At 49.3% G+C, this 27,903-nt stretch overlaps 1 protein-coding gene across 2 annotated transcripts; it reads left to right on the top strand.

Annotated features, from left to right (window-relative positions):
• Positions 1-27,406, top strand: midn (midnolin). 2 transcript variants are annotated; one of them, XM_030433182.1, is made up of 8 exons: positions 1-429; positions 2,738-2,966; positions 4,636-4,723; positions 4,841-4,903; positions 13,920-14,474; positions 15,856-15,979; positions 16,235-16,558; positions 23,312-27,406. In XM_030433182.1, the coding sequence occupies exons 1-8, from the start codon at positions 360-362 to the stop codon at positions 23,572-23,574; spliced, it is 1,716 nt and encodes a 571-aa protein (XP_030289042.1). In that variant the 5' UTR covers positions 1-359; the 3' UTR covers positions 23,575-27,406. The 2 variants fall into 2 exon arrangements, with proteins under 2 accessions (XP_030289042.1, XP_030289043.1); XM_030433183.1 differs by lacking the exon at positions 1-429 and adding an exon at positions 2,028-2,124.
• Positions 27,407-27,903: the final 497 nt, after the last annotated feature.

The following is a 27,903-nucleotide window of genomic DNA, read 5'->3' as shown; positions in this document are numbered from 1 at the left end:
CCAAGCAGAGGCGGATACGGCGACGCGTAAGTCCACCTTAAATCACATGCTGACATAACAAGAACTGTACTCTCCACCCATATCCGAGAAGAGTGTGTTAAGAGGTGTCTCACCTTCCCAGCGACGCTCTTATTACCGAGAAAGACGCCGGTGTCCTCAGAGCGCGCCGGGCCATCTTACATAAGTGCGGCTCCTTATCGAGGTCCGGTGCGTAAAACGCGACGCGCTGGACACGCAAACGGCTCCCGTCGGAGATCCTACAGAGAAGAAGAAAAAAAACCTTGTGGATATCTAAGTGTTTGGATTCTTTTTTTTTTTCATCCCAGAGCTGTCTTTCTCTCTTGGTGGGTTTATCTTACATGCCAAAGCTGGGGACTGGAGGACAACAGGCTACAGCGCGAGGCTTCACAGTTTTCGCCACAATAATTGGTGAGTGAGCGTTTTATTTATTTTATTTTAATACCAAGTTGTTTAAAAAAAAAAAAAAAAAAAAAAGAACACGAATCTCAACGCGTCAGCATTTCCCAAGCCTTTCAGAGATAAGTTTCGACACTGGCTGTGTGGTGGTGGTGCTGCTGCTGCTGCTGCTGCTGGGGAGGAAATCGATCAGAGACAAAGCAGTCAATCGCGGATCGATTAAAAGCGTGTTGCGCGGCGATTGGGCGAGCCGCCCTGCCATGTAGCTAAATACCGTGGGCATGATAAAAGTTAATAAAAGACGACAAGAGGTAACGTCACCGTCTCTGTGGAGTTAATAATCAGCAGCTGACAGTGAGAACAACAATAACAACGTGATCCGATCACACTGCGGCCGCGACAACCTCCACGATCACGTCAACGCGGAGCTCGAGTGGGAAATAAGCGTGTCATTGTATGTTTCCAAGCTGAGTTCTTTTGCTGTTGGTCCGAAACTAAGGGGGCAGCTGCCATTGTTGGATGCAAGCAAGTAGGTAAACTATGAATCGCCTGCAAGTTTTTCTTTGATGGGAAGGTGTCGCCCCCTTCCTTGACCGCTGGGTGGCGACCGAGTATCTCCTTTTTGTTGTGTTATGTTAAAGGCCCCCCGCCCCCCAGTCTTTGCTCGAGTTGTGTGTGTGTGTGTGTGTGTGTGTGTGTGTGAGAGAGAGAGGGAGAGAGAGATGCGTGTTGATTTTTAAAAACAAGTCCCATTCTGATCTGTAGTTCCTTTTGATCTTTACGCTGAGGCCGTGCGCGTCAGTACATGTCGCCACACACACACACACACACACACACACACACACACACACACACACGTGTCACTGGTGAAATTTGCATACTATTCGCGATCCACCTTGTTAAAGGCCTCTCTGCGTGCTGCTGAGGTCAGGGGAAACAGGATGGCGTCAGCACTATTAATGTCATCACGGCCCATCTGATAACTTTGATTTTAAAAGAGCGTAAGCACCGGCCTCCATGCCAAGTCCTTTTTAAAATAGCTCCAAAGGCTGCACAGTGGGTGCTGCTGGGGAACAGAGGGGGCCCGATCAGAACCCAAAACTATAACTGTGATGATCTGAATGCGTCCTGCGTGTGCACTTAAGACATACACAGGCACTTATAATAAAGACATAAAACATATATGCATGTTTTTGTCTATAAGAGATATACATGTGACAGCTGGCACGGATGGAAACTGTCTCTCCTGTGTGTGTGGGCAGCTGACATAAACACATGAATCGGCTCTTATCGATATATCCTTAAACAAAACAAAACCAAACAAAACAAGAAAACATCGTGAAAAGTAAATAAATCGTCACTTTGTTCGAGCTCTCCTCAGTGTCAGATGCCACATATTTCGCTCTATGCTGTAATTTATTATGAATGGCCTCAACTCGCCTGCCCTCCACGTGGGTGTGGATCTCGCCTCGCCATTGGCTGAGGCCGGGCAGCGTCCTGAAGGAGCTCTCCCCTGATTGGCCGGGCTACCGCCTCTTTTAGTCTGTGGGCGTACTTTCTGTCGATGGTGGAAGTGGGATACTTTTGTGCCACAGTGCGTTGTCGATATTTTCACCGGAGCTGCCCGTGCGGTACGAGCGCGCCGCGGAGAGCCTCTCGCCACTAGCCGTACGAGGCTTTGCAGCAGCAGCAGCAGCTCCCGGACTGGTGTGTGTGCGTGTATGTGTGTGTGTGTGTGTGCGCGCGCTGTGAGTGTGTGTGTGTTCTCATCTGAGGCTTGCAGAAGCTTCTCAAACACCGAGAGGAATTTATATTCTTTCTTTTTCTTTTTTTTTTTTTTAATCTTTATTATTATTATTATTATCAGTAGACGTTATGTTTTAACGGTAACCGCCTGCGCACATGAGCGTTTTTGTGTTTTTTTGCTGACATACGCGCGTCTCCGCCTGGCTTTTTCTGCCCATCTATGTAGCATTTAGGAAGACTTTTGCACGTCGGAGAGAGAGAAAAAAGGGGCAACAAAAGACAAGAGATCAAACAAAGAGAGAGAGAGAAAAAAAAAGGTTTGAATTTTTTCCTCGGGGGGAATATTCTCATGATATCGACCGGAGAGGAGACGGACGGGGTTTTATTGTGAGGCTCGGAGAGAAAAGGAGGCACCGGAGAGAGAGAGAGAGAGATCCCTCTGAATGCTGCCTTTGATTCGCGAGCAGAACACGGGACGGTAGCGGCCGAAGCGACGGATCTGCCCCACCATCCTCCTCCTCCTCACCCCTCTCTGCTCGTCTCGCCCCCTCCCCCTCCCCATCTCTGACCACAGGTTATCGGATGGACCAGCATCCCAGCGCCCGGAGCTGCACCAGTCGCGGGGCTTCGTCCTGCGAAGCCGTCCCGACTGAGCCCTCCATGAATCTGTACATCCACTCCACCACCGGCACACGCTTCGAGCTCTCCCTGCCCCTGGAGGAGACCGTGGAGGGACTGAAGAGGAGGCTGTCGCAGAAACTCAAAGTACCCAAAGAGAGACTCGCTCTGCTGCACAAAGAAACGTGAGTAGAAAACCCTCGTTGAGGATTGTTGTGCTATTTCCCCCCCCCGGTCTTTTCCAGAAGTGAGTCTGTATCTGCACTATACGCACACTGACACCATGAGCCGTAATATCTAGGCTACTCCGCAGTTAAAAAGAAGGGGGGGAAAAAGCCGAGTTCTGTGCGCTCACCCCCCCGCGGGCCTGCAGTGATCTGTTTTTAATCCATACTTCGGATTTATGCGCGGCTGAGCCCTCCTGAGCGTCAGAGACAACCTTGGCTGCTCGGCTCATCGATACATTTCAAGGGAAGCTACTGACCGCTAGGACGCACGGTTATTGGAATTACGCACGGGGGGGACGCACCGGTCACTGGAACGGTATCGACGGCTGCGATCTGCAGACTCGCATCGATTCATGCCTCCTTCATTATAAATACCGAGAGCCTGACCGAATTGCTAATGTTTACGGGGAATCAAACATGTTAAACATTGATGAGTAAAGTCAGGCAAAGTTGAGCGAGCCTGTGATTTATTTACTGCTGCTGCTGCTGCTGCACACGCACACGCACATATATTGTTAATCTTTGACGTGGTGATTCCCTCCACTTGCAGCCGGAGGAACTCCTTTTAATGGTTTCAGTGTATGGTCTCGGCGTGGGGGTATCTGGCTGGCCTGGTTTTTCTTCTCAAGGGGCTTTAGAGAGCTCAGCATGGGCGAGGGGAAATAGTTAAGACCTTTTATTATTTAAAACCAGCCGCAGCCTACAGTATCAGGCGGTTCCCATATGAATCAGACCCGGGCTCAGTGAATAGTAATAATGCAGGTGGGGTTATGCAAAAAAAATGGGGCGCTTTGAGCACATGCAAACAGTCAGCATTGTTTTTCTGCGTCCTTCCCCTCCCACCCATTGTAATCACCCAATAAATCACATCATCCTTTAAAACCTGAAAACCCCCCCCCCACCCCCTGTTTTTTTTTTTTAATCCCCTCCTGCTCCTCAAACTGTAGACCTACAGCAAGTCAGTGCTGAGGGGCCTTTGTTCAGCTGCGGAGGGGTGAGATCTGGGTCATGCCTGTACAGCAGGCTGTCCTGAAACATCCTCCAGTGAACTGAAAGGAGGCGAGAGAGTGAGACACTTCAGATGTGAGCGGTTTTAATGCATCGTGACTGGCGAGGAAAGACAGTCCCCCCCCCCCCCCCCAGTTGTGGAGAAAAGACGCCGCTGCTCTGCGCCAGGCATTGCACAGTAAAGTCTCGGAAATTGCCTGCACATCTCGAGGCTCAACTTTGTCAGGACAGCCGCCATCATCCTCTGCCGTTCGGCGTCAATAATAGCTACGTGTCCCTTCTCATAACTATTGTAGTTTTGAATGCACCTTGGAGTTTCTTGTGCTTCATTTGTTCAACCCCCCCCAAAAAAAATACTTACCTCCACTTAGGCAAGTGGCAGTGGTGCCAGATATCAACTGCGAGCAGGTTGTCAAGCTCCACTATACTCGAAATTGAAATATGACAGCCCGATCAATACTTCTCTTTCATGGAGCTTTTCACCCACGGCTCTTTTCCAAACTAGTTTTGAAGTCTGTCTGCCCCCCCTCCCCTCCCTCTGCTGAAGGCTGTTTGTGTGTCTGAGGAGAGAAGATATTGTCAGCACTGTCTAATTATCTTGTTCTCTGTAACCCTGCAGGCGACTAAGTTCAGGCAAACTCCAGGATCTAGGCATCTCTGATGGGAGCAAGTTAACACTTGTACCAACCGTAGAAGCAGGATTAATGGTAAGGCTGTGTGTGTTTTTTTATGTTCGTCTTTGGAGTCCCAATATATACAACAGATACTTGATATGTGTGCTGATGCTCTTTTTTTAAAAACCCTTCTCCTTTCTTTCCTTGCAGTCTCAAGCATCAAGACCAGAACAGTCAGTCATGCAAGCCTTGGAGAGTTTAACAGAAACTCAGGTAAGATGCTGCAATGTTACGAACGTCCAGCTCACCATCCCAATCTAAACTGAGCCGCGGGCTTTCTGTGTGTGTGTGTGTGTGTGTGTGTGTTTGTGTTTGCATTTTGGTGGTGGTGGGGGGGGGTATGGGAGTTTGTAGCTTGCAGCTAGTTGAGCACAGAGCGACACCCAGATATGACAGATACACAGAGAGAAGAGATGAGATGAGCAGGCTGCAGCAGCCACAAGCCTCTTTGCTTGTCTAATCTCAGCCTCTTAAACAAGCCAAGCTGAGCTCGACATCCAGTGTGAGCTGCTGGGATATAATAAGCAGCAACACCCTCCTGTATCCTAGTAACATCTGTGATAGCCTGCGCGCGCGCATGTGTGCGCGTGCGTGCTCTCGCACGTCACTGCGGGGAGCCGGTCCGAAGCGCTGCACAAGAAAGGCTTATTTGTGAGCCGCTGAGAGGACCAGCACACAACACTCACTGCCACCTTTTTTCTGTTTATACCTTCTGTACTCTCTCTCTCTCTCTCTCCTCACTCCTCCTGTGTTTCATGCTCTGACACACTCTTTCACACACACGCACGCACGCACAAACAAGTTTCCAGGAAGTGTGCTGTGGCTGCATGGAGATAGAGTGTAGTCTCACTCATAAATAGAGCGCTGGATCATCAGATGGTGGCCTTTCTCACTGAGTATTTAGCATAGGGTTCCTGGAAGCCTCGCATTGCACACGCAGCCGGAGTGGGTCCTCTACACCCCGTCCCTGCAGTGACACGGCTCTGTGGCCCTGCTCGAACGCGGTATGCATTTGAGTCACCGTGGCATGACTCACCAAAAAATGATCAATAGTGAGAGTAAAGTGTAGAAAAAAAAAGAAGAAGAAAAAGGCGAAGAGCTCTCCGCGCCGGCCACAGAGAGAGCGAGAAGAGAGGCGATAAGGCCGAGTGCACACAGACAACAGCGTGACGTATGAAGCACCGCGCAGCTGACTGACTATCACATCGACTTCCTCTTGCTGCGTTGGGTAACACTGAGATGTACGTAAGTGCATCGGGGAGGCGCTGCTCATTGATGTCAAAACAGCACACGACGACGATGATGACGATGCCGGACACCGATGTAAGACGTTTAAGCGTGTCGATCACGCGGCGGCTCCCTTCCCGATGATTTAGTCCACAGGACGATGCTGTCACGTTTCATTATCGGTGGATTTTCGGCAATAACGTTGTCGGTTTTGCCCATGATTTTTATGGAGGAAATCTTGGCCTGGTTTCACGAGTGTGTGAAGTCAGCGTGCGTCTAGTAGCGCCTGACAGCAGATGACTGCACGTGTGTGTGAGAGTGAACGTGCGTGCGTCTGTTACTGGATGTCAGAGTGGAAGTGGGCATTTTTCTCCAGAGGCAGACGATAATGCGACCGACGAGCAGGAAGAGCAGAGTTCTCGCTGTCCTTCCTGTTGCCCCTGTTGCTCTTACATTCATTATGAGTCAGATGGATTTCTCAAGAATCACTTACAGTACATTCACGATTCTTGTGACGTAAACCGCGATCCCGCAGCTGGGACAGAAGATGAGCAGCGTGCGTGGTGAGAACGATGTGGGGGTTAAAAAAGAGGCATAAAGCAGCTTTAGTGTGTTTTTATCCAGAGAAATTGATTCCTCTTTATAATTCATGAAGCGGAATGGAATGATATAGATTGCAGGGAGATTAAGGATCTGAGTAAGATTAGAAAATAGGAACACAAAGCCTTCCCTCATTTCCTCTCACCCCCCCCAACCACCACCACCAACAACTCTGGGGCTATCAAAAATCAATCAATGCACTTAGCTCTTAAAAGTGTCTGACATGATAACTGATATGCCCATACACCCAAAAATAGCCTCGGGGAAATGAAAAAGAAGCGGGTGTGTGAGCCCCTGGACCCCTCTCCGGCCAACAGTATTTTGGTCATGTAAGGTCTGGTTTCCTGGCTTTCTAGGAAGCCGGTGTGTCCGCGCATTCACGGAGGAGCTTTTTTTGTCTTCCCCCTTTATCGGGATTCCGGTTCTCGGCTAGCCGGCCAACCGACCAACTGAGCAGAACATGACAGCTCCCGGGGCCGTTTCAGACTTTTGTTGAGCACGATAGATAGAAAAATGTTTTATGGAAATGGAGCCCTGGCAATTATCGGAATGGGTTTTCTTTTTCCCCTCGCTCCGTCTGCCCCCTTTTTCCTTCCTTCTCCCTCTCGTGTTTCGGCCTAACAGCTCTCCCAGGGCCCTATAATTCAAATGTGCTGTGGTTTGCAAGTCCAGCTAGCCGCCTCGGTTTGACTGTCTTTTAGAGAAGGACAGTCCTGGCTGCCTTAATTCCTGCTCTGGCATCTCGCTAGACTTTTTTCGCATGACATCTAAGCTGCATTAAGCCACTGCCTCCTGACAGCCCATCAAAACACAGTTGCCTGCGCTACTCTCTCCTCATTCTGTGCGCTAAATAGAGGTTGTGTGTACAGCTTACATATGCAGTCATGTGCCGGCACACACACACGCACGCACGCAGCAGAATTGAAAGGATATATTTAAGAGGATTTCTGATCCCGCGCAGAGAATGAGAGAATGTCTGATCGTAGTAGTAAAATGAATGTATACTTACAAGACAGGCGGTGAAAAGGAAATGAGAGCAGTGTTCACTGTTTCTGGGCACAAGAAAGCAGTGACATCAGCTCTCCATCTATTGATCTTGGCATTTGACAAAAAGAGAAGGATTATATGTCCCTCTCAGCACACGGGGACTATTTGCTCATTGATGCACATTGATGTTAGAATAAAAGCCAACCAGGCAGGCAGGCAGGCATCACCCCTTACCATCCCCCCGTTGCCCATCCCCCCATGCAGCCACCTCTTTGTTCCTGTCTTAAAGCACGAGCACCAACCTGCCCAGCCGACGAACCCCTCAAGCACACAACAAAGATCAAGGGGTCACTCTTTAAGTTTGGCTCTCGCCCCACAACCCCCCCCCCCCCCCCCTTCATCCGCCATCCATCTATAGGCGTCAGATATACCCAGCAGAGTGCAGCCACAGCGGCGCATACTGGTTTCAAAATCAATGCGCGGCCCAGCTGGAGCGAGGCGCAGCGGGCTGCAGATTGACAAATTTTTGCCTTGAACACTAACACAGATTGCTTTGGGAGGAGGCTGTGTGTTGCCATTCCCGCGCGTCCCGGCGGAATACGCTGTTACGAATCTGCTCCACTTTTCCTCGCTGCCGCCGTCAAGCACCTCCTGTCCTCACCCGCCCCACCCCCCTCCCTCTCCTCCCCCCTCATCCTCCTCCCCCTCTTCCTCAAGGAAGGATGTGGCACAGTTTTGTCATTGTGTCTCGAAGCGGACAGATGCAAACTAGGAGGATCTAAAGATCTGTGGGGAGTCACCCTCACCTCAGGAAAGGGAGAGTTTTGTGTAACATATCAAGTCAGTGTGTGTGTGTGTGTGTGTGTGTGTGTGTGTGTGTGCAAGTCATACAGGTTTGAGGTAAGGGGGAGAGCGATCACATACGCTTGGATAACTCACGGACGAACGAATACTGGGGAGAGTCAAACCATAACAAGACGATAGAGGATAGACGCCATTTGGATTGGGTTGAGAATGGTGTGTGTGTGTGTGTGTGTGTGTGTGTGTGTGTATACCTGTGCATGCCGGAGTGGTCATACACTGCTGTGTGTGAGACAGCTCAATGCAGATGGTCAATATGTTTCTTTTTCCAGCACTGCGCCCTGTAGTCCACCTTATCTAGATGCTAGTTAATCAGGAGGATTGGCACTACTGGAAATCATTGGGGAGTAATTGTATTGAGGATTCGGGAGTGCAGGGAATTGAAAAATGAGTCGGTTTGTTGGTCAATACAAGGAGATCCTCCCCCTTTTTATTTTATAGCCAAGGCTCCCTCTGTCCTTCCCACTGCCATTGAAATGAAGGCTTTTTGTATGCGTGCATTATAAGAGAGGCAGCCTTTGCTCTTTAGAATGGTAATTAGCATTGTTTTTTTTTTTTGTTAGTCTGTTACCTAAATGAAAGCTACAGAAATTAATTTACTGTTGGATGTGTAAATCAAAAACTGTGCATGCAATGAAAGACAATGCTGATCTAAAGACCCATTCAGTCCCCGCACATGTAAATCCTGGCCTTGAAAATGGCATTAATGAGCTGATCAGGCAGTATTTTTTTGCACCTGTGTAATCCCCTTTGTGATGCTTAAACGCACAGCGGGGAGGGGGTGCAGGGAATCAAGGTGTGTTGTTGGGCAATCAAGGGAGAGAGATGGATTTTAGCAGGGGATTTCATTGTCCCATTGTCTATATGCATCTGCTCACGTGTGTGTGTGTGTGTGTGTGTGTGTGTGTAGATGGGCCAACATCCATTTTTAATGTCTTTAGTGTCTTTTGTGCATTCGGCAGCGGCTAAGGCAGCCTTATTTCTCCATATCTGAGTCGTGACCATTATTGTTTGCCGTTCCCCCGTGACACTGAGCCTTTGTGATTCAAGTAGCAGGCGTCGTGACTAGTGGGGCTACCGTGTGGGAGGATGGAGGGCAGGAATGTCACGTCTGATGGCCACCACCAAGTCTAATGAAGTCAATTAGGCATATGCTGCCTGTGTAGCGGAGAGGCAGGGGTCAAAAGATCCAGGTCGGCCCGATAAGTCGCGCAAAAACATAATGAGGGAAAGGGACGTTTTCTACGGACAGAGATCATTACTTTGCGCCATCGCCGGTAGCCATTTTGCTTCCGTCGTTCCTCTCCTGCCATTTGCCTTCACCCACTTACTTAATCTCAAACAGATGAGATGTTATTTCCCTCAGTTCTGTTTTATCGGCGCAGAGGATGTTGCTTACACGAATTTCCACACATTTGTCACGCTGGGCACGGGATCTGCCCGTCGTCAAGTGACGATTGGCTCGTGTTAATCAGCAGGTAGAAAAGGCATTCGAGGGAGCGAGGGGAGCAACAGTTGGAGCCCGGCGTGGCCAACCAGTTGCTAACACAGTTGGAGCTCGAGGAGTGGCTTTAGCTGGAACCCAATCATCCTGAACTTTGCCATTCTGATCTCTCTTTTCACTCAGCCGATCAAATACAGTGATGGCCAGCTGGTCCCCCCTCTGTTTCTTATCAGGCAGCATTACAGACGCCTATCTTCCAGATAGAGCCTTTGAAGGCCCCCTCCTCTGGCTGCCTTTTAGGATTTGGGGCATGATGCAAGTCATTGATTTTATTTTTTTCCATCTCTCTTTTGAGAGCCTATTATTGCATCTTTAACCGATGTGTGTCTGCACAGAGGCTATCAATAGTGTCCTGGTGTGATCAAAACGGCCGGGTCGATCCGGCCGGATTGATAAGCGTGTTTTTGAACCGTACCTCTCACCTAGAGGTTTCGACAGGTGAGCTGGAACCCAGAGTAGCTGGAGGGAGATGGCGTCCTCCTCAAGGCTTCCCTCTCTCCACCCTCCTGTCCCGCCCTCCAATCCTCTATCCTCTTTTCTCTGGCACAAAGCTGCTCAGTTGTTCATGAATGTCAGCTCAGTGCTGCCAGCGCTCTCTATCTTCCCCTCCCTCTCCCTCTGCCTCCCGCACTCCCTCCCTCCCTCAGCCTCCCCTCAGCCTCTCAGCCGCGCTCCTCCTCGCTCACTCCTTATCTCTCTCCCTTAGTTCGCTTAGTGTGCAAAGGAAGAACGACTGCAAATGAGTTCCTTGAACCACAGGGACCCCAATAAATAAAACTGTCAGCCAGAGATGTCGAAAGGGAAAGGGAAAAAAAAAGAGGGGAAGGAGCCAGAGGCACACTCTCACTGAATATTTCATCACCCACCACCACCACCACCACCAATCTGACACCCTACCCCCATCGCCCACATCCCCCATCCCCCCCCTCACCATCCTTCCTCCTTCTCTCTCTCATGCCACCCCCCCCACCTCTTTTTTTTTTCCCTCCATCTTTTCTCCACCCCTCCTCCCCTAGCTGCCCCTTATCATATTCTCCCCCCGTCGCTGCATAGCAACCAAAACCTCACGCTAAACAAAATATCCACCTTCTGGACCCTGACAACTGAAACAAAATGGTAGCTGGTGCCGGCTCTGGGGTCAGTCGTTAAAGCGGGAGCGGTGACGGCGTATTAAGCTGAGCAGCTCTTCATCAACACCTGTGCTAACCCTGAATAGACTCTGGCGTGGCATGAGTGTAATCCCCCAGCAAGCACACACCTTGTTCTCCAGGCATGAGCACCTCCTCTCTTTGCATACCGCCGCTGCTGCAACAGAAAGAAAACAATGAGCGGCTGGTTTCTGCCCGTCTGCCTTAACACGACAAAAGCGGGGCCCCTCCACTCTCTCCCCCCCTTCCCTCATAACACACCACTGCTGACCGGCCGTAGGAAAGCTCGCCTCCCTCCCAGGCTAATTTGAAGCCTGCCATGTGGTTTCTGGGAGCTCAGTAGGAGTACATGAATTTCAATCTCGGCGGTTTGGAGTAATCCACACTAGTCATTATGAGGGTAATCAAGTCCCCTCTTTGTTTCTCCTGCTGTCAGTCACTCCCTGACTTTTCCCCTTCACTTTCTCCCACATGTGCCGGACAAAGGAGAAGGCCCTTCTCAGACTAGGGAGCTTAAATTTAGACTTTCTGGTCCAAACGTTTAAACATTGTCTAAAAAAAGAAATTGTGGAACATGTTAGATGATTTGGGGTGATTAATACTTCAGCTGCTGTTTCAGCTCACTGAAGTCATTTAAACGATTACGTTTTGTTGTCAAACATTGCAAAAAGAAAATGTGCGTATATCCACGGGTACACCACTGTCAGACTTTTTTACTTCCTCATGTCCTCTCCTCTAGCTGTGTCACTGAGCACAAATGCACGTTTTTTTCCCCTTCTCAGCGGCAGTTGCGGTTTCTTCGCAGATAAAAATCGAATGTGAGCAGGGAAGTGAAATCTGATCACGAGCAGCCAGCCGAGACGGTTCCGATGCCAGGTGTGAACTGTGACCTGTTTCGACTGGATGTTGACACAAGTTGAGATACATGTGGATACAGAACACCACCATAGACTAACAGACACTCACCTCTCTCAGGGGTGTTCCCCCCCGACCCATCTTCCTCCCACCCTTAAACCAAACACCGGGTTTGATGGTCTCCCCCCCGGGCCTCTGACTTTGTATGCGCGTCTGTTTTTGTGTGTGCGCGTTGTGGGTTGGCAAACTGCCGACTCATTCTCCTGACAGCTGTCAGTCACAGACACAGTCAGCGTCTCCTCTGTCTCCTCCCCCACCTTCTCCTTTTGTCTGCCCTCCCACCCCCTTTTGGGATTCCGCCTCCCCCTCAGGTCTCAAACAGACTCTCACACACACATCTTGTCTGTCAGGTGACCTTTTGTATGCGGAGTTTCCCACTCAGGTAGCACCCTGCCCTGTTTCTCCTCCCCGCCTCACACCCCACCCTGCTGAGCTTATTGTCTCCACCACAACGGGGTAATCATGGTGGGTGTGGACCTGACTATCAACAAACATCCGCGGCCGAGTTTACACACAGTGGAGGCTGAGTTTCTGTTGACTCTGCTGATTTGAGCCGCTTTCGCCGTTGATTATTTACATGCTGAAATGCAGCCATCAGATCAACCCAGCCCCCGTCCCTGGTCCTTTCACCTGCCTCTCCTCTCTCCGCTCCCTCCGTCCTCCTTTTTCCGCGCCGTGTCAATACCGACGTGCAAAGGTCACCCTGGCAACAGAGAGGCAGCGGTCGATAGAGAAATAAATAAGCAGAAGAAAAGGGAGAGAAGTGATGGAGGGCAGAGCCTGGTGATTCACAGGGTTAACTACAGGCCAACATCTCACAAGCACACTCCAAAGGCTGCGGGGTCTGTGGGGAGTGAGGCCTCTGCTCTCTTTTGCCGTCTTTGTATGTATGCCTCTATTACTTGTTTTCGCTGCTTTGTGTTCATTCTCTCTCTCCATCCTCCGTCCTCTTTGTGCTCTCTCCTCCCCTTGTGTAGCTTTTCGGTGCTGCTTCTGTCTTCCTGTTCCCCCCCTCCACCCTCCACCCCTCTCTGGGGACTGAAAGCACACAGGGCTGTGGGTTGTTGAAACCCTTTTTGGACAGAGACGTCACGTTGTATTTGCCAGGGCGCGCTTGTTTCTGCTCGCTTCTATTTGGGGAGAACCTGAGATGTCATTACTGCTGAGTCTTCGAGGCCCTGAGCGAGTCTCGCTACTAAAAAACGCACATGCACAGACAGTGAGCGGTGATGCACCGCGGGCATGCAAGGAAGTGGGACAACAGAACTTTTGTCGTTTGGTGTGAATCCTCCAGCCAAGTCGTGACAACTCCGTTATCCAGTGTGTGTTTGTGTGCGTCCATCCGGGCCACGGGTGGGTCAGCGAAGGCCTCCACACTTGGCCCCTGTTAGCCGTTGCCAGAGCTCCAAAAATGGGCAGCCCTTCCAGATCCGCCGCAGACAATCGGCCATTCTGCGTTTTCGAGAGGCAGGCGGGGTGTATTTCCTGGACGTGGGACTGATTTTTTCAGGCCCCGGGCCAGACAGACGGGTGGCCTCTGTCTCTGAGCTGAATGACACTGCTGACTAAGAGCGGGCCGAGGGTGCAGCGGGGAGTCGAGCGAAAAGTGGGCTCTATTTGTGTGTGTTTTCCAATAGGTTTCCCCCATCCAGCGGCCCCCGGCAGATGTAAACAGGCCAGTGTTACAGAGTAGTGATTGATTGCATGATGGGCTAATGTGTGTGTGTGTGTGTGTGTGTGTCTATGAGAGGGGGAACTCAAAGCACTGTTGTGTGCATTTCAACCACCATCCACCGTGCAGACTGTTGATTCACAAAGAAGGAAGTCAATAAGGACGGGGTGGGCCTTTCCTCTTTGTGAAGCGTTTCGGCTTTCAGGGCATAAATCTAATAAATCATGCCTACCATATTGCTTATATTGTTTAACTTAGTAAAATTGTGACCTTACATACATTTAATAACTCTGATTCTCTTTGGTCCACCTGCAGGTCAGTGACTTCCTGTCCGGCCGCTCCCCCCTCACCCTGGCACTGCGTGTCGGCGATCACATGATGTTCGTTCAGCTCCAGCTGGCGGCGCAGCAGTCCGGCGGTCCCCAGCTCCAGCACAGACACGTCATCACCCGGGGCAGCACGGAGACCGCAATGGGACAACCCACGGGGCAGCCCCGTGTGCCCCACCCTCACCCGCACTCCCACCACCACCCCCATCACCCGCACAGTCACCCCAGCTCCCACTTGTCCCAGCCTCACCTGGTCCCTTCCTCCCCGTCTCCCCCTGGCTCCCCCACCTTCCCCGTGCCCACAACACACCACCAGCCGCTCCCTCCCATGTACCATCAGTCGCCCTCCTCCTCTCACTGTAGCCCCCCTACTCCTCCTCCTCAACCCCATTCCCCTCGCCCGTCCCACATCCCTGGGGGTCTCTATCGATCTCCGGCTCATCACCATCATCACCAACACCACTACCACCAACCTTCCTCAGGCCAACCCAGCCACGACGCAAGCCAGGCCAGCCCTGTAGCCCCAGTCCTCTGCCCTGAGGTAAGCCAATTTCTCTTTTACTAGTAATCCATGTTGTTTGTCTTTTTGCACGAGCTTCAGTGAGAAGACGAGCATGCATCTAAAATACTGTCTCCATTATAAGGTGCTACGAATAGCTGGATTTTTACACAGCTGATGTCATCGAAAGCACTCAGCCCTCTCATGAATGAACAGTGGCACAGATGGGTTACGACCGCTTGACCCGGGTGCCACGCACAACTGAATCAACCTCAATTAAATTGATTAGATTAGTGGGATATCCCAGCAGCACGAGGGCGAACCCGTGGTTTACTCAGGTCTGGAGAAGGTTTTGCATGCGATGCGTGTGCACTCGCTTCCAAACCACAGCGCACTTAGTCATCGCTGGAGCACAGCCTGCTTCCCAACACATACAAACAGGCCAACACACACATTGACGAGGACGGGCACGGCATCCGTATGACCTCATCCTGCCCGCTGAGACCTACGGGGAAAAGGGAGGGGGTGAGATGAGGAGATTCAAAAAGCGGTAGATCTAATGAATTGGAGGTGGTTTGTCACGTGAGGACGGATCATTAACATAAGCATCGGCAGCCATTTATCATTAACCATTACAACCATTTATTTAACTTTGGACGACTCTGAAAACCAGCTGCACACACACACACACGCACACACACACGAGCGTGCAAACATGCTTGCCTGTCTCCGCTGAGCAAATTCGCTGTTTATACTTTCTTTGCCTCCCCGAGCTGCAGCCTATGGAAAGGGAACAAGAACCAGATGTGAGCGGACTATGTGGGAGAGATTCACAACAAGAAAAAAACACAGAGACACAGGCCAGTTTTAAGCGCTGAGAAAACGGAAATGGCTATTCCTCATCAGGCTTTCACATGCGCGACACACGAATGCGGGACTCGCACACACAAACACGGAGACCTTTTGCGTGGGTTTCGATTTCACTTTCAGATGTCGATTGAGTTCAGGTGAAGGTGCAGGAGCGGGGTTGTCACGTTTGGCCTTTCTCAGGTTTGAGGCAGCGAGATGTTCTGGGGCTATAGCGTGTCGAAAAAGATCAGGCTTCCTGCTTTCTGGGGTTTCGTATAACCGGCGGCCTGCATAGTTTACTTACATAGTGCAAATAATATTTACAGCTTAGATGAAGGTCACGTATAGAGTTCGGTATACCTTATATACTTTGTGTGTATATAAGAGGTACGGGTCAGAACATGACCTCAACGTTTCACAGCCGGCAAGTTATGCACGACTGTTATTTCATGTATATGTTAACACCGTATGGGATGCAGGCTCGTACAGATTGTGTACAGATGTGTTCCTTCCACGCAGCTTTTCCATAAACCCCAAAGCTTCACCTTATATTATTTCATATTTTCCCCTCCAGGCTAACTGCAGCACCAACAGCTCCAGCAGTGGCACCAGTCCCTCAACGCGCTCCCGTAAACCTGGCGCCATCATTGAGAGTTTTGTCAACCACGCTCCCGGAGTCTTCTCAGGGACCTTTTCAGGTGAGAGGACCTCTGAGCTGACCTTGGAAGATTTATTGCCGCTCTAAGCAATACCCACGCACGGACGGACGGAGATCCAACTGAAAACCCCTCTTTTATTAGAAAATACCCGTAAAATTAAAGGCAGGCTCCTGTGTCTGGTTTCTGTGTGTGCAGGAATGACCCGAAATGCTTTGACTTTCCTGCTTTTTAAACAAAAAAATGTTATTGAAAACTCAATATCTCCTGTAATACTTTTCTCGCTCCTCCTCTCAGGCACTTTGCACCCCAACTGCCAGGACAGCACCGGGCGCCCCAGACGAGATATTGGTACCATCCTGCAGATCCTCAACGACCTCCTGAGCGCCACACGCCACTACCAGGGCATGCCCCCGTCCCTCACACAGCTCCGCTACCAGACCCAGTGCGGCTCGCCCACCTCCCCGTCCCCGTCGCCGCCTCCCTCGCCCCCAGTCGCCGGCGTGACGGGCCTCTCTGCCAAAGCTACCTCTGTGCCCGCCAGCGTCCCTAGCAGCCCTCCGCCGACTCTTCATCCACTGGTGCAGTGCCAGAGCCAGATCCGCATGTGCAAACCCCCTGGTGAGTGACTGAACACCGCACTCCCGCTGCTCATGCAAGCATGTCATGAATAGAAACCTAAACACACACACACAAAGTAATTGTGCATCTCTTGAAGCAGATGTCCCTGGAGTTTACACAGCTTTGGAAGAGTGTGCGTGTGTGTGTGTGTGTGTGTGCAGTCTAGAAACCTGTCACTGTACTGAGCTCTCTGCTCTTACATTGCAACACTGTAAAAAATTCATCGCCGTCTTTGTCTTTTCTGTCTCGATTACACATCACGGTGAGCTATCAGCTCTGTTGGGACGATTTTGCATCATTGTCTTGTTCAAGCACTTATTTTTCATCTTTGTAATACAGACGACACAAGAACAGAAAAAGTCGGATTAAAGAGCAAAAACAGTCGTGCAAATATCTCTCCTGGGTTTTTAGGCGGAGGGAAAGAGGAAGTGATGGGAGGAGGAGGAGGGGGAGGGGGAGGGGGAGGGGGTCTTCTTAGTAATGCATTGCAAGCTTCTCCCGACCTGTTCAGTCAGGCTTCACTTGTCAGGCAGCAGGGTTGGCTTTGTTTTTTGTGTGCCAAGGAGATAGGTTTACCCCTTCAAGCCTGGGCTGGGCTATGTTTAGATTAGATTAGGCTTTGGGTGGTTTAACCTTCCCTCGTAAAGAAGGGCTGCAGCTGGGGCGTGTATGGGCCGGACAAACCTCTACATACCCGTGCCCAAAGGGCTGGGCAGGGGCAGGTGATGGGGTTCAGATGATACTGTTTAGGGAGTCTTTAAAAAAAAAAAAACTACTCCCTTTTCCGTGCTGAGACATACAGGATGTTGAGTGTCAGACAGATGTCCAGGACAGATAACATTCAGTCAGTGTTGTAAGGTTAGACCGGCTGTGCTGAGAGAAACAGCATTGTCCTCCGCTGCCTCCTTATCTCCCTGCGAAGGAAATCGAGCTCATCCTTGGTGAGCAGCCGGTAAACTTTGTTGCATAGTCTGCTGGGTGGACAGTCCTGGAGCGCGGTGTTTAATGTTTAATGTTTTCTCTTTTTGTTTGAGAAAAGCGAGGGCCTGCGTTTTCTATTGTCGCGCTCTGGCCGCGTTTCATGACCTTCTGTTGGGAACAGGATGGAGTGTTTTTGGTTGAGGCAGCTGAACACGGAGCGACCGGGAATGTCCAGTATTCCTCCGCATCACCCTGGGCGCCCTTACTAGCGTTCAGCGAACAGTTGGAACAACACGGGCTTGTTTTTCTAACTCAGGGAAGACCTTTTCCCTCACTGCCCCCACCTACAAACCCCCCTCCTCTCCCGCTATTGTCGACTCTCTTCCGTCAGCACTCGTGCTCCCCTCACTGTAAAATCCACCTCTCCGTCTTCCTCCCTCTCTGTCCACGTCTGTGTTATGCATCAATACATTGTCTGTGTTCATTTGGCCTTTTCAGATAGATAGATTTGTTCCGAAATGCTTGCTCTGAAAAGAATTTGCTTTGTGTAGTAGAGAGCAGTGAGAGGAGGAGGAGGAGGAGGAGTAGGATGCGGAAGAGGGGGGCGTTGTTAAAGCTACAACACTAAGCCTCCATTCATCATACGGGTGTTGATATCCTGTCCATCAGTCCACCAGCTGCCCACTGATTTAGTAAAAAGAACAACGGGTGAAAGAATAGCCTGTTTCCTGCTCACAATGTACAATTTCCAGAAAGTGACGCGAATGGGTAACCCCGGCCCCGCGCTCCGGCTCCCCGAGACAATTAATGCGCCGCTGTGTCTCTGTTGGACGGAGGCTGTCGTGCGGCGACGCGCACTTCCACATTGGTGTCCGAAGGAAGCCGATGACTAAGCGCTTCTCAGGCAGTCTTATCAGCCGACACCTGATGGAAGACTTACCGGACTTAACACCGCGGCTTAACGCTTGCCTCGCAGAGAAACCTGCCTTCTTTCAGCCGGAGAATAACCTGCGCTCGCCCGTCTGCCAAGCGCGCGTGTTTTTCGCGAGGCTGCAGTCGCGCTCCAGGTTGAGACAGCCTCTCGAAAATGTCACATAGCTCGGCTGTCTCCGGAGAGCCTTTGCCCTTTCCCACTGCAAGTTCATGTGCGAGAGGGAGAAGGAGATGAGTGTAAATAAAAAAGCTTCACCCCACACACACACACACACACACACACGGCTGGTTAAAGGTTCGGGGCAACTAGCTTGGTTTCTTCTGCTTTGTGGCACTGCTGAGTGCAGGGATTTGTTAGTCCACGACGGCTTTGGCAGGCCGATTGTTAGCTAAATTCCTTTACTGAGTAGTGTGGACCTCCCCGGCACCTCCCGCCCTCAAGCCCACCAGCCCTTCAGCCCCCTGCCCGGCCAAACCTATTGTGCAGGGGCCAGGGACAGGGGCTGCATACAGGGCACCGGGCTGAGCCATTGTGGGGGCAGAAGAGGGGGGCGGGAGGGCTGCGGGATTATAGGCCTGCCTTTTAGTCCCACTCCCACTGCAGCTGCCTTAGTTCAACACAGAACCACAGTGAGGGGCAAAGCTAGCCCTGAAAGCCTCTCCGGCATCCTCTCTTGTGTGCCTTCCGCATCCCTTCACCCCCGTCCCCCCCACCCCCAATTTTTTCGGTTTGTCAGGTCACGTTAGCTTCGTGCTTGCTGGGGCCGGGCAAGCCGAAGGAGGAGGATAGGCAGGCAGACAGAGAGAGACCTCATTGAGTTTAAGCCCTGACCTGTTTGGCCGAGACACCGCACCTTATCCACCGGTTCGGCTTTACTCCTCTGATGTCACACACACACGCACACACAGGGGGTTTTGGCGCGACACACGTGTGCCGGTAGCTCGGCGGACGCCCGAGCCACGCAGCATGGCGCAGAGCTATCTAGCAAAGGCAGCCAAGCACATCAGGTGCCCTTTCATTGTCGACAAGGAGAGCGAGAGGGAGGTAGCGGGAATGCAAATGAAGTTTAAAAGTCATTGAAGAGCTCGTGTCCCTGCAGGGCCACCGGTGCCCTTTCACTGGCTGTCAGAGTGCTCATATTAGTCGGAGATCTGATGGGTCGCTGCAGTTTGTGGCTGATTAGTTGGTCCAAGTTTAATCTTTTTCGGAAATGAACTTGATTGCCTGTTTTTTTGTGTTTTGGTTACCTGTTGACGCTGAGCTGCTGGTCCCCAGACGCTTGACTTTGATTGGTTAGAGAGCTGTGGAGTGTTTGGCCTGTTTTGGCAGTGTTGGATCCATCCATCTGTCGGCGCAACGATCAACTAATACAGCTATTGTCAAGATAATGCTGCGATAATGATCGTGACATTAATCTTGCCAACGTCGTTACCCATATAGCGGAGAGAGAGTGACACTCGAGGAAACCAAGCCTGACTTTGCTGCAATGTGATTTTCTTTCCTCTCTTCCTCTCCTCCCGACACCCCCCTCCCTCCCTCCCTCCCTCCCTGCCTCCCTCCCTGCCTCTTTCCCCTGCTTCCCTGGATGCTGAGCAAACACAATGTTCTCTCTGCAAGATCACAAGACTTATCAAGGCAAACAAACAAACAACAGCACTAAGACAACTGCAAATGAAGGCCAATCTTTATACAATCAATAAAAGGAGAAGCTCCTTTAATCTCCCTGTGCGCCCTGCACACTGCAGCCCTCCTCCCTCTTTTCTCTACCTCCTCTACCATCCTCCTCCTCCTCCACCTCCTCCACCCGCCCACTCCTCCCACCCTCCCCGTGTTGCTCCCTATCTCAGTCCTTGCTGTGTTGCTGGGCTGGGCTGAAAGGCAAGGAAAACTGACTGACGCATCGATTATTCATAGATCAACCCCTCTTTCTCCCTCTCTGTCTGTTTCCCCCTCGGCTCTCTCTGCAGTGCTCTGCGTGTTTACAGGGCCCGTGTCGATGTGTTCGGAGAGGAGAGTTCGGGGATGGGAAAATGTGCAGCACGGGATTGAGTTGTGGCGTGATTGGCGGGCAGGGGAGTGGTTTTAAAAAAGAAAAGCGAGAGTGCCCTTGACCTGAGTCCTTTTCTAAGAAAAGATCGGTCGTTGCCTAATCTGTCTTTTCTGTGTCACGCAGGGTTGAGCATGAACATGGTTCCTTACTTGCACTCTCTCTCTCTCTCTGTCGCTCTCTCTCCCCTCCATTCATTCCATATGTCTCTTACCCACCTCTCTCTGGGTCCTCCAAGGTTACTGTGCTCAGGTCAAACCGTAGTCCCTGCAATCCAGGCTCTGGGCCAGCCTGTGTGTTTTTTCTGGATGTGTGTATGTGAGAATGTGTGTGTTTGTGTGTGTGTGTGTGTGTGTGTGTGTGTGTGTGTATAGTCTGTCCTTCTTAGCCAACCCTAATAATAGCCCTACTGTCATAAACATAGTCTGGAGATCCTTGCGGCCAGCTGTGTCCGGCCCAGCCGCCCAGGGCTCCGGTAGTGACGCTGATGAATGGCCACACACACACACACACACACACACACACACACTAAGTTTGGTGTCGCTCCAAGCACATTCTCAGAGCTCTTGCCAAGTCAAAGGCCAAGACCTGAAGCACCACCGAACTGCCCTTTAAACTCTGTGGGCGTTTGTGTGCATCTGTTCTCATATATCGCTAAGTCTTCTCCGTAAATGTGCGCCTTGACGCCGAGAGATCGTAGCAGACGACCAGATTCTGCAAGCAGGCATGTGTTGGCTTGGTGCCGTGACATTGTGTACAGCCATATTTCCACACAGCCGAGGGGCGGTTTTTCACTGTTGGCTCGTAAGAGCAGTAGAGAAAGGGGGAAGAGGGAGGACCAGAGGGGGGAACAAAGCCTTGCGGCAGGCAGCGTATATGGATGTCACATGGAGCTGAGGCAGCGGAACAATGGCTCTAATGTAGGAGAACCCCCCCTTTGGTACACCCCGCGTTCTCTAGAGATGACACGCTGCCCTCACACGCAGCACACACTGCATCTGGATGCGTGAGGACGGGACGCATTGGCAGGAAGTGGAAAAACCCCACTCTGTCTACAAGAAGAAATAGTCTTTTCTGTTAACTCGGTGCCACTGTCCACATCCTTTTCTTGCTCACGTCGCTGCTCTACAGCAGTATAGCTCTTTCAGTATGCACTGCCAGACTGTGGTGAATATTTATAGCTGGAAAAAAAAGAAAAGGCTCTGCGCTGCTCGATCCGATAAGCAGATGAGGGAAAAGAGGTAAATTAAGCCCACACAGAGTCCGGAATTCATTCCGATGGGGGGGGGGGAAGAGCAGAGGAGGGCGCAATCGATTCGGAAAACTGCCACCTACGACTGATCCTTTACCCTTCACCCTCTTCCTCCGTCCTTTTCTTTTTTTTCCCTCACTACGCCCCCCCTCCTCACCCCTGGGGGAGGAATTCCTTAACCCTCATCGCCACCCCCCCCCCACCCCCCTCGCCTCCTGCTTCCCCTTCTTCACACTGCCCAACCTAGCTGTCTCTGGGGAGATGTGGGGCAAAAGCTGGAGGAGGAGGAGGAGGAGAAGGGGGACCTCTGTATGTGTGTGTGAGGGGTGAAAGGGTTGGAAGTGGTTGGGGGGGGAGAGAGAGAGAGAGAGAGAGAGAGAGATCAAGAAAGAGAGAGAGAGAGAAGGGGGAGGCGGTGGGGGTGGTCGGGTCAATGAGCTGAGAGTGGGAAGCTACAGCCATAATAAAGAAAAAAAAAAATAGCAGAAAAAAACCCAATCTCTCCCCGTCTCTCTCTCCGCTTACAATTTCCATTCGCTTGCATTTTCTATTGAAAGCCAATAGCGTTGTCCCGGGCCTGAGATGGATGGCTGCACTAGAGCTAAGGTTTAATCAATAGGTCTTTTTAATTTGCCATCGATCCACGTTAAAAGCTACTGCGGCTGTTGCTGCCGTTGCTGTGTGCGTGCGTGCGTGTGTGTGCATCTACGCGCACGAGCGCACACACACTCGTGTGCGCGTCTTTGTGTGAATACATGATGTGCTCGAATGCGGATCCGAGCGTCTACGTGTGTGTTTGCGTGTGTTCTGGTGTGCAAGCAGAGGCAGAGATGGCCGCTGTGCTTCGGTTTATTGACATTCTAGCCCATTATTTAATTATTTAATTCCCAGACAGATACTAATGGAGCTGGCTAATAGATTGCGGTTGCTTTCCTTTCCCTTCCAAGCCTCTGAATATACGCATAAATTGAATTAGGCTCGACTCGGCCGCTGTAGGAAAGCATTCGCGGGGCCATGCGAGGCCTCTCCCTCGAGACCGTATTCTCCTATAGGCACATCAACAGCTAGAAATGCACTTAGTAGCACATCCAGTCGCCGAGGCATGTCATCTGCAGTTATGTGTGCGGATATCACCGGCAGCTATCACAATGTCTGTCGTCTCCGGCTCGCGTTTCTGTGCGCTGTCGGCCTTGCAGTTGTTTCTGAAGGAGACTCGGGGTCTGAAAAGGTCTCCCCATTCAGCGATAAGGGGATGAAATGGCACCGAGGGGGCTAACGATGCTCAGTGGGGGAGGTTAAGCTGCAAATTCCACATTGTGCACATGGGGTGTGTGTGTGTGTGTGTGTGTGTGTGTGTGTGTGTCGGAGTCAATGGAATGATGCTAGCATTATCATCAAGGCTGTGTTGCTTTATCTGCCGCCTGCCAAACACTGACGCAAAAGCACACAGACATGTATTGACATTCTTCTCAATCCTGGTTTATATTTAAGCTCGTGTTGATTCTGCTCAGTGTAAATAAACCAATCGGCATGCAGAGGCAAATAACCCCCGACTGACCACCTTTTTCCTCTTTTTTTCCCCCTTCCCTTTTGTTCCAGGTGACCGTATCCGTCAGACCGAGAACCGTGCAACCCGCTGCAAGGTGGAGCGCCTGCAGCTGTTGATGCAGCAGAAGCGCCTGCGCAGGAAGGCCCGGCGGGACCAGCGCGCCCCTTATCAGTGGCTGCCCAACCGGAAGGCGGGACGCAGCAACAGCAACAGCAGCATGTCCAGCGAGGGCTCCCTGGACCTGGACTTTGATGATTCAGTGTGGAAGCCCGACGTCAAGGCCGACCTGAAGTCCGAGTTCGTCATGGCCTAAAACCACCCAAACCCTTCACTGGGGTTGAAGAGTTTCAAAGACGGGGGCAAAGCATTTGCTTGGGATTTACTTAAGAGATGTATTTTGAGGGAGTCGATTGGCAGGAGGTGACGCAGAACTGTGCAAAGGGGAAATCAAAGTCAGCCTTGCGAGAGAGAGAGAGAGAGAGAGAGAGAGAGAGAGAGAGAGAGAGAGAGAGAAAAGAGGCTCCCTGTAGACTTTAATCCCATTCTGTCATTCACACTTGACCTTGTGGGAAAAAAAACGGAAAAAAACCGGCAACAATAGCAACAGAACTTTCTCTTGATGCTTGGATTTGAGACTGGACTTATCAGTGTACAAGACTTTTCCACGGCGAGATTACAGAGGCCGTACCCGAACTTGAGCATAGCAGAATTCAGCGGGTGGTGGGGGTGGTGGTGGTATTTACAGATTTTTTTGTTTGTTTGTTTGTTTTTTTAAACATGTTTTTGTTTTTTTAAAAGCGCACTCTGGACAGCAATGAAGAGATCCACACTGGACTTTTAAAACCGAACAGGAGCACCAGAGTGACCTCAGTGTTTCCTAATCACAAGAATGGCAGACCTGCCGAACTCTGGATTATTCCAACGGGCATTCTTATTGATCTCAACAAAAAAAAAAAACGCACCGACCAGAGTCTAGTTTTTAACCTGTTACGGGGTGGTTAAACTTTCTTTTTTTGTTGTTTTTTTTTGTTAGTTTTTTTCATTTTGAAACATATTATATTTTGTAAACAAAAAAATATGTAGCATTGTTCACAAAAGCATTCAGGTTTTCATATAACAGTTCAAAGTAGTTGTTGATTTGCACATTTTCTTGATTTATAACAGCTGGTCAATGTGTGCAAGTAAAAAAAATAAAAAAGAGGAGGTGGGGCCTGATATAGAATTTTTAAAAAGAAAATGATTATGGAAGTATTGATATCAACCTCAGTGACATAGGGTATCGATAGGAACGATTAATGAATACACGAAAATGAATTAATATTAACAGAAAGTGCTTTAGAGGATTTTAAAATCTTTAAAATGTATATGGAAAAAGTAAAAAGATCTATTTTTTATTTCTCTTCCTATCTGCTGTTTTCAAAAGACAGCAGCCCTCTGTGGCTTCGGTCAAGTCGCTGGACTGCAGACAAACATCCGTTCAATCATTCATCAGCTCGTTCATGAATTATAGTCGTCTAGCCGCAAAACAAATGATATGGAGAAATCAGTTCCATTCGGACCACCGTTACGTCTTACAGACCCCAAATGGACTCGTTCGGGGGGGTTTGTATTAGTTTGTGTACATAAATGTGACAATTGGCAAAAGGTGTACGAGGGTGTGTGTTCGTTCGACTCTAGTTTAAATTGATTTTTCTGTCCGAGTTCTCCCAAATAATCCTTCACTTTTCTCAAAATCCAGATGATTGGTCGCACTGAACGCATGGGTCCCTACTTTATATCACAGAGGGGATTAAAAACTCCGCAGTTCTAGGCCCATCTGATGTGTACCTTTCTACCACAAGTCCTCATAGTGACAACTCTATTTTTTTATTGGCAAAGAGGGAGAAGAGGTGGGATCCGTATCCAGCATCATTATCTATCTAGTGCCTCCACCAGTGCATCCATTGACATATCAGGTTAGGCCTTTCACAGTTCCGCTGCTACACACGGGGCGACTAGAGATGAACATGAAAAAACATAAATGAATGAAAAAGAAGCGAGAAGGGGGGGGGGGGTGGGGGAAAGTGACTTTTCTTTGCATGCAGAAGTGTGACTCGACACTGATCTCTTTTTCTATCGATGGAAGAATTTTAAAAAAAACAAAAAAAACAAAAGAAACTGGTGCTGGGGGGGAATGAAGGTTAACAACATGCATGAATTTGTGAAGAAAATAAACAATGCTGCTTTTCGTTTGTAACATTTTGTTTTTGTTTTTTTGTTTTGTTGTCATTTTTTCAACTTTCCGATGTTAGAACAACGGTGTCCTGTTAAAAAAAAAAAAAAAAGTATTACGACGCAAAAAACCAAAACGGATGAAGTTACGTGTGGACTCTTTTACGTGTCTTGCTCAGCACTGAACATTCCTGTTGTGTGACAATGAAGATGATGAGCAAAAAGAGCAACGGACTCTCTCTCTACTACCCGAACGCTGTTTTTTTTGTTACCCCCCGTGACTCTCAAGGACCCAGACAGCCTAAGAAACTGTTCAGCCACCTCCCACTTCCCCCTTTTCCCCCCCAAGGCCCCAAACGCCAACCGATGGGGGGACTCGCGTGGACGTACTCTCGCAGGGAACCAACAGACCAGCGGATTTACAGTACTGTCCGTCAGAAAACCTCCTCTAGAGAAGCGTCCGGTCCGTCTCTTTATCTGTCTGTCCGTCTGACCGATCGACCACCCTATTACCACAATTGCACTCCCAGAGATTGCAGTGAGAGATTACCTTTTTTTGGTGAACCTCATCTTTTTTTTAAGTGGCCTTACCTTTCACTAAAAAAAATGAGACACTTGGGGACAATGGGGGCGGGAATGTTTTCTTTGTTTCGTTTTTCTCTTTTCTTTTCTTTTTTGGTTTCTGTGTGCATCGTTGTCGGACTTGTTGTCATCAAGGCACCATTTTCTTTTATCGCTGAGGACACTGGGCATCTGTCGTTTAGTGCTTTTAGCTGGTGGAGTCTCTATTATGTCAAAGGCTTCTGTGCCTTAAAAATGTTGCCCTTGCTGTGTCAGTGTCAGACTTAAAGCTTGTTTTTCATTGGTCGGTACAACAGGAGCGTAGTAAATCCGCAGCCATGAGAGTGGTAGATTTTTTTTTTTTTAGGGGTAAAGCTTGTTTGAGTGAATGGAATGCTTTTCGAAAAAAAAAAAAGTTGGTGTTGTTCCTCAAATACTGTCTTTGTCCCACTTTCTTCATTGTGTTGCCATGCTTGTTGGTCACTGTTGTCCGAAAAAGAAAAAAAAAAAAAAAACCCTCACATCCCTCTCAGCTCAGTCCTCCCACCAAAAAGCTGCAAAAAGCTACAAATCTGTGTGACTTCTGTTACCCGAGGCGTTTACACCACAGTACTTAAGGAGGCATGAAATGGCCCCGATGCAGAATAAGAATAAGAAAAAGGTCCTCTGAGGACTCCAGACTACATGCACTTCCTGTTTTCTTGGATATGACATTATTGAAAAAGGACAATTTTTCCCCTGCCCCTCCCAAATTTTTTATTTAATTTCTTTTTGTATATGTATGAACTATACTCTGTGTGTGCCTCACTTCTGTGTTGAACTCGAAAAAGATTAAACAAAAACAAAAAAGATGACAAAAGCATTACAGAGAGGATTAAAAAACGGTATATCGGTGGAATTCTGATCACGTCATTTAAGTTGCCTGTTTTTTCTTGTAGCCAACTATTGAAAATAACAGGATTCAAGAATACAATTTACAATGTTCTAGCTCTAGACCGGTGTAGCACATGTGTGACTGTATTAATTTATGAAACCAAAATGGTAACTGTGAATTATGTATTTCTTTGTGCATTTTTTTTTCTTTTTCTTTTTAAAGCGGGGGAGAAAGGTTGTCGGGACACGGCAGCAGCTGATGCCCGTGTCCGAAAAAAACTGTTTTTGTTTTTTGGTGGAATATAATGGAAACAATGAAAAAAAAAGTGTTTCCGAAAAACGAAAAAAAAGACAAAAAAATGAAAAAAAAAATGAAAAAAAGATGAAAAAAATATATAAATATATTTTTTTTTCTTAAGCAATACATTTCAGTGTGACTTGTGATAGAACATTTTCTTTTTTTAGGTAATAAATAAATAAAAAACAAAATGAGTACGTCAGGTTGTGTCTGTGAGTATTCATTACTGACCCCATTCAATAACATTGAGTGAAAGCTGCTATTCTGTCTAATATTTCATGTGAGAATCCATTTCATGAGGTTACCTGATCTAAGTGGCAGATGAAAAACTGGAGAAGCTTGGAACTGCATTGATCAAATATTGCCTTACACTTTATCAAAAGCTAATGTAATTGATGATTGGACTGAACCATCGCTGCTGGCAGGGGGGTGGACAAGGCCAATGAAAGAGGGGGCCCAAGGATTCATGGGGACAAAGCTAAGTTGTCAGTGTTGGGGAGTAACTAGTTGCACAAAACAGTGTAATTTAATTGAATTTTAGAGTAAATGCAGTTATAATCTGTTACACTATGAAAACATGTAATTAAATTACAGTTACTTATCAAAGTGTGGGTAACTTCAAAGGGGTTTCATCAGTAACTCTCTATCTCTTTGGTAATAAGCTGTAATAACATGTAGTATTGTTGCTTTTGGAAAATT

This window comes from Sparus aurata, chromosome 11 (genome assembly GCF_900880675.1).
Source record: "Sparus aurata chromosome 11, fSpaAur1.1, whole genome shotgun sequence".
NCBI lineage: Eukaryota > Metazoa > Chordata > Actinopteri > Spariformes > Sparidae > Sparus > Sparus aurata.
The sequence above is the reverse complement of the archived record's forward strand: the minus strand, read 5'-3'. Positions and strand labels throughout refer to the sequence as shown.

What these genes read in the sequence shown, in the direction of transcription:
- midn (XM_030433182.1), top strand. Translation starts at nt 360, where the DNA reads ATGCCAAAGCTGGGGACTGGAGGACAACAGGCTACAGCGCGAGGCTTC. An exon ending in CCCCAGTCCTCTGCCCTGAG is followed by an intron (nt 14,475 to 15,855) that starts GTAAGCCAATTT and finishes TTTCCCCTCCAG; the next exon opens with GCTAACTGCAGCACCAACAG. An exon ending in CCGCATGTGCAAACCCCCTG is followed by an intron (nt 16,559 to 23,311) that starts GTGAGTGACTGA and finishes CTTTTGTTCCAG; the next exon opens with GTGACCGTATCCGTCAGACC.